This window comes from Primulina huaijiensis, chromosome 13, assembly GCF_012295235.1.
Source record: "Primulina huaijiensis isolate GDHJ02 chromosome 13, ASM1229523v2, whole genome shotgun sequence".
Classification (NCBI taxonomy): domain Eukaryota; kingdom Viridiplantae; phylum Streptophyta; class Magnoliopsida; order Lamiales; family Gesneriaceae; genus Primulina; species Primulina huaijiensis.
The window spans coordinates 16,801,639-16,805,935 of NC_133318.1; the positions used below are offsets into that span (position 1 = coordinate 16,801,639).

Below are 4,297 nucleotides of genomic sequence, written 5' to 3' on the forward strand. Positions count from 1 at the left end.
AGTGGAATATATAATTTAATTGATACGATATTACAAATGATTTTTTTTATTATAATATAAATTTTAGTGCAATATTTAATTTAATACATATAATTTAATCAAAGTCAGTGGCAGCAGACGCTTACCGATGGACAGCAAAATTATTTTTGAAATTATATAAATATTTTAAATTAATAATAAAAAAACCTTCAACCAAGTCAATTTAATATTTCTTGAAATGTCAAAATCTCCTACAAATTGATAATTAAGTAAGATGTTTGTTTAGCTTTTAAACAAATTTTTAAACATTCTATTTTTAGTATATAGAAATAATAATAATAATAATAATAATAATAATAATAATAATAATAATAATAATAATAATAGTGTGTCTAATTATTATTTTACACACGCTCTATGATTCTGCATGCATAAATGTCTCTGAATGTGTAAGAGTTGGCCTCTTTCTTTCGCTTTTCCATCAAAGGACCTCTGCTTTTATTTTCTTTGTCTGCCATTTATTTCCCATTAAATAATTTCACATCGCTTCTTCTGTCCCTCTCTCCCAAACTGAGCCAGAAAATCTGGTCACACAACTGTTTTCTTGATCCCCCATCATCCCATTTTCTATCATAAAACCATTAAAAAGACCATACTCAGCTCTAGTTCCTACTGGTCCATTTTCCATATTCGTTGTTGTTTCAAAATCTCCAAGTGGTTGTCTTTCTAAAATCAGAGAAGGGTTTTGCAATTTCTGGGCTAAAAATCCAACCTTGATAGTTTCTCAACAACCTTTTGGAAAAAAAAGCTGGGAAAAAAATGATCACAATCACAGACCTCTACCATGTTCTTACAGCTGTGGTTCCTCTCTATGTGGCCATGATCTTGGCTTATGGTTCGGTAAAATGGTGGAAAATCTTCACGCCGGACCAATGTTCAGGAATAAACAGATTTGTGGCGCTATTCGCGGTCCCGCTTCTCTCTTTTCACTTCATCGCCTCCAACAATCCTTACGAAATGAACTACAGATTCATTGCCGCAGACTCTCTGCAGAAAATAATTGTACTCTCTGTTCTTGCCATATGGTCGAAAACCAGCGCCAGAGGATCCTTGGAGTGGTCTATTACTCTTTTTTCAGTCTCCACGTTGCCTAACACCCTTGTAATGGGAATCCCTTTGTTAAAGGGAATGTACGGTGATTTCTCAGGGAGTTTAATGGTTCAGATTGTTGTGTTACAGTGCATAATCTGGTACACTTTGATGCTGTTTTTGTTCGAGTATAGAGGAGCAAGAATGCTCATTTCAGAGCAGTTTCCCGACACTGCAGGCTCCATTATTTCGTTCAGAGTTGATTCTGATATAATTTCTTTAGATGGGAAAGAGCCTTTGCAGACTGAGGCAGAGGTCGGAGAAGATGGGAAGATTCATGTTACTGTGAGGAAATCAACAAGTTCAAGATCAGATATCTTTTCAAGGAGATCCCTTGGTGGCCCACATTCTGGTGGTGTTTCTTTAACTCCAAGACCGTCTAACTTAACCAATGCAGAGATTTACTCTCTGCAATCTTCAAGAAATCCTACTCCCAGGGGCTCAAGTTTTAACCACACTGATTTTTACTCAATGGTGAATGGTAAGAATAGTAGTCCAAGGCAATCAAATTTTGGGAACTTGGGTGGTTTTGATGAGGAGAGTGGACATATGAATCAAGGCAAGTGTAATGGGGGGTATCCTGCTCCTGCCAGCGCTGGAATATTCTCTCCGGCTGCGGCCGGAGGTGGAGGAAAGAAGAAGGCTAATGGGGCTGAGGGGGGTGGTGGTGGTGGTGGTGGTGGTAAAGATCTTCACATGTTTGTGTGGAGTTCAAGTGCTTCACCAGTTTCTGAAGGAGGGATTCATGTTTTTAGAGGAGGCGATTATGGAAACGAACTTAATGTTGGAGCACATCCCAAAGGTATATTTTTTTTAAAAAATATTTGGACCCTTTTTTTTCTTGGTCAGATTACTACAGTTGAATCTCAAGTTTTTTGATGGTTTGATTTAATTTCTTTGATTTTGAAAATGAAACAGTGCATGAAATTTAATGCTTCTTGTTGGAACTATGTTGAGTACATTTTTTAATGCAACTGCTTTTGTCATTTAGGGAGAGATGCTCTTGTATTTCTATTTCTTTTACTATTATTAGCTCGTGGTTGTATTTTTCCGTATGAATTTCCTTCTAGGATGGGTCTTCTGTTCTTTGTTTCTCAACAAAACTGCAACATCCCTCAAATTTTGGTTTATTTGTCATCTGTTATCACGTGCTTCCCATTCATTTTTATATTATATTATATATTATTTTTGTTCATGAATATCATCTGCAGACAAGCCTTAGTACCGAACTGGTTCTTATCGACCCGTTTTGATGTGCTTGTTTGATGATATAGATTATGACGATTTCGGCCGCGATGAATTTAGTTTTGGGAACAAACGTGGTCCGAATGGTCCTGATCGTGAAGGGCCTGTTCTTTCCAAGCTTGGTTCGAGCTCCACTATTGAGCTTAACCCAACAACGATTTTGGATGCGAAGCCGACTGCAATGCCGCCAGCCAATGTGATGACAAGGCTCATACTGATCATGGTTTGGCGAAAGCTCATTCGGAATCCCAACACTTATTCGAGCCTCTTTGGTCTCTCTTGGTCTTTGGTCTCATTCAAGTATATGCACTAACATCCTTTGTCTTACGATGGTGAAGCCAGAATTTTTGCATGATAAGCAAAATCATAATTTTGCACATATCATATAAATCTATATTAGCAGAACTGGTCACTGCTCCGCCTTCCCCTTCCACCTCTGGCTAAGCCATCGGTTTTTATGTACCCTTGTTTTCGTTGGTAAACACATTAAAATTCGTAATTCTCGCAGGTGGCACGTTGAGATGCCAGCAATAATTGCCAAGTCGATCTCCATTTTATCTGATGCTGGTCTTGGAATGGCAATGTTCAGTCTCGGTACGTCATGACGATTGTTCATATATGCATTGTTTTTCGTTCAACTAGATTGTTAATGATAAAGATTAAAGTACTCATGTAAAATGGGATTTCTAGGACTGTTTATGGCATTGCAGCCGAGAATGATTGCTTGTGGAAAATCAGTTGCTGCCTTCTCCATGGCAATTCGGTTCCTGACAGGGCCGGCTGTTATGGCTGCCGCTTCGATTGCTGTTGGCCTCCGAGGGGTTTTGCTGCACATTGCAATTGTTCAGGCAGCTCTTCCTCAAGGAATAGTTCCCTTCGTTTTCGCCAAGGAATACAACGTCCATCCAGATATATTGAGCACAGGGTCGGTATAAATATGCTTGTTTGCAAAACCAATGCACATCCATCATCCAAACAATTCAAGAGATGTCTAACGCATCTGCATTGCTAATGTTACAGGGTCATATTCGGGATGTTAATCGCCCTCCCGATCACTCTCGTCTACTACATCTTGCTAGGACTCTGAAGAAGCAGCCAGCAGCAGCACAACAATTAATATAAATCATGAGTGAGCTAACCCCTTTTGCTCAATGCTATTTTTTCGGGATTCTAACTCAAAAGTATCAGCAATCTCGCAGAAAAGTAAATCTAAAGAGGCCATGCAGCAGCAGCAGTCTTCGACCAGATTCCCATGTTGGTTTAAAACTAGAACGAAAGAAGAAATTAAAAAGGAAAAAAGAACTAGCGGCTGGTGCATTAGTAATATATAGTCCTTGCAGTAGAATTTTCTTGTTTATTGTCATTATTTGTGCCCTTTATTTACTTTTTGTTCCTTTTTTCACGAAAAAAAGTGAAGCTTGTTTATTGTGTTGAGAATCCCACAATTTTTTTATTACTTTTTTCTAGAAGGATGAGGACTCAAATATTTTTATCAATCAAGAACGTCTAAGTACGCACATATTTACAATAAAATATAATATTTTTTCATGAATGATCCAAATAAAATATCTTTCATACAAAATCGAAAAAAATCGATAATTTTTGTTCCTCGAATATAAATTTTGGCAAATATACTTTCGACATCATATCCCTAAAATCTTTTGAATCTATTATTTTCTATTGAAACTTGCTCATCTTGAACCGGATTATTGAAATCTATTCCTCAAGTTATGAATGTCTCATGACCATCTAAATCAGAATCTGGTATGATATTTCAGATTTGAGAGCGGAGATTTAATTGGAACAATCCCTACAAGCTGGAAAAGTTAAAAAGAGTCGGACTTTTCTAAGTTTTGAAAAAGAATCAAGTTACTTTGTTACTTTGTCTAATAAATTATTAGATATTAGGATATCGAATCAATCA

At 37.1% G+C, this 4,297-nt stretch overlaps 1 protein-coding gene across 1 annotated transcript; it reads left to right on the forward strand.

The window, feature by feature from the left end:
* Positions 1-465: 465 nt before the first annotated feature.
* Positions 466-3,829, forward strand: LOC140990937 (probable auxin efflux carrier component 1b). Its single transcript, XM_073460814.1, has 5 exons — positions 466-1,930; positions 2,403-2,673; positions 2,882-2,967; positions 3,064-3,298; positions 3,394-3,829. Exons 1-5 carry the CDS (start codon positions 799-801, stop codon positions 3,458-3,460), a joined length of 1,791 nt encoding a protein of 596 aa, XP_073316915.1. The 5' UTR covers positions 466-798; the 3' UTR covers positions 3,461-3,829.
* Positions 3,830-4,297: the final 468 nt, after the last annotated feature.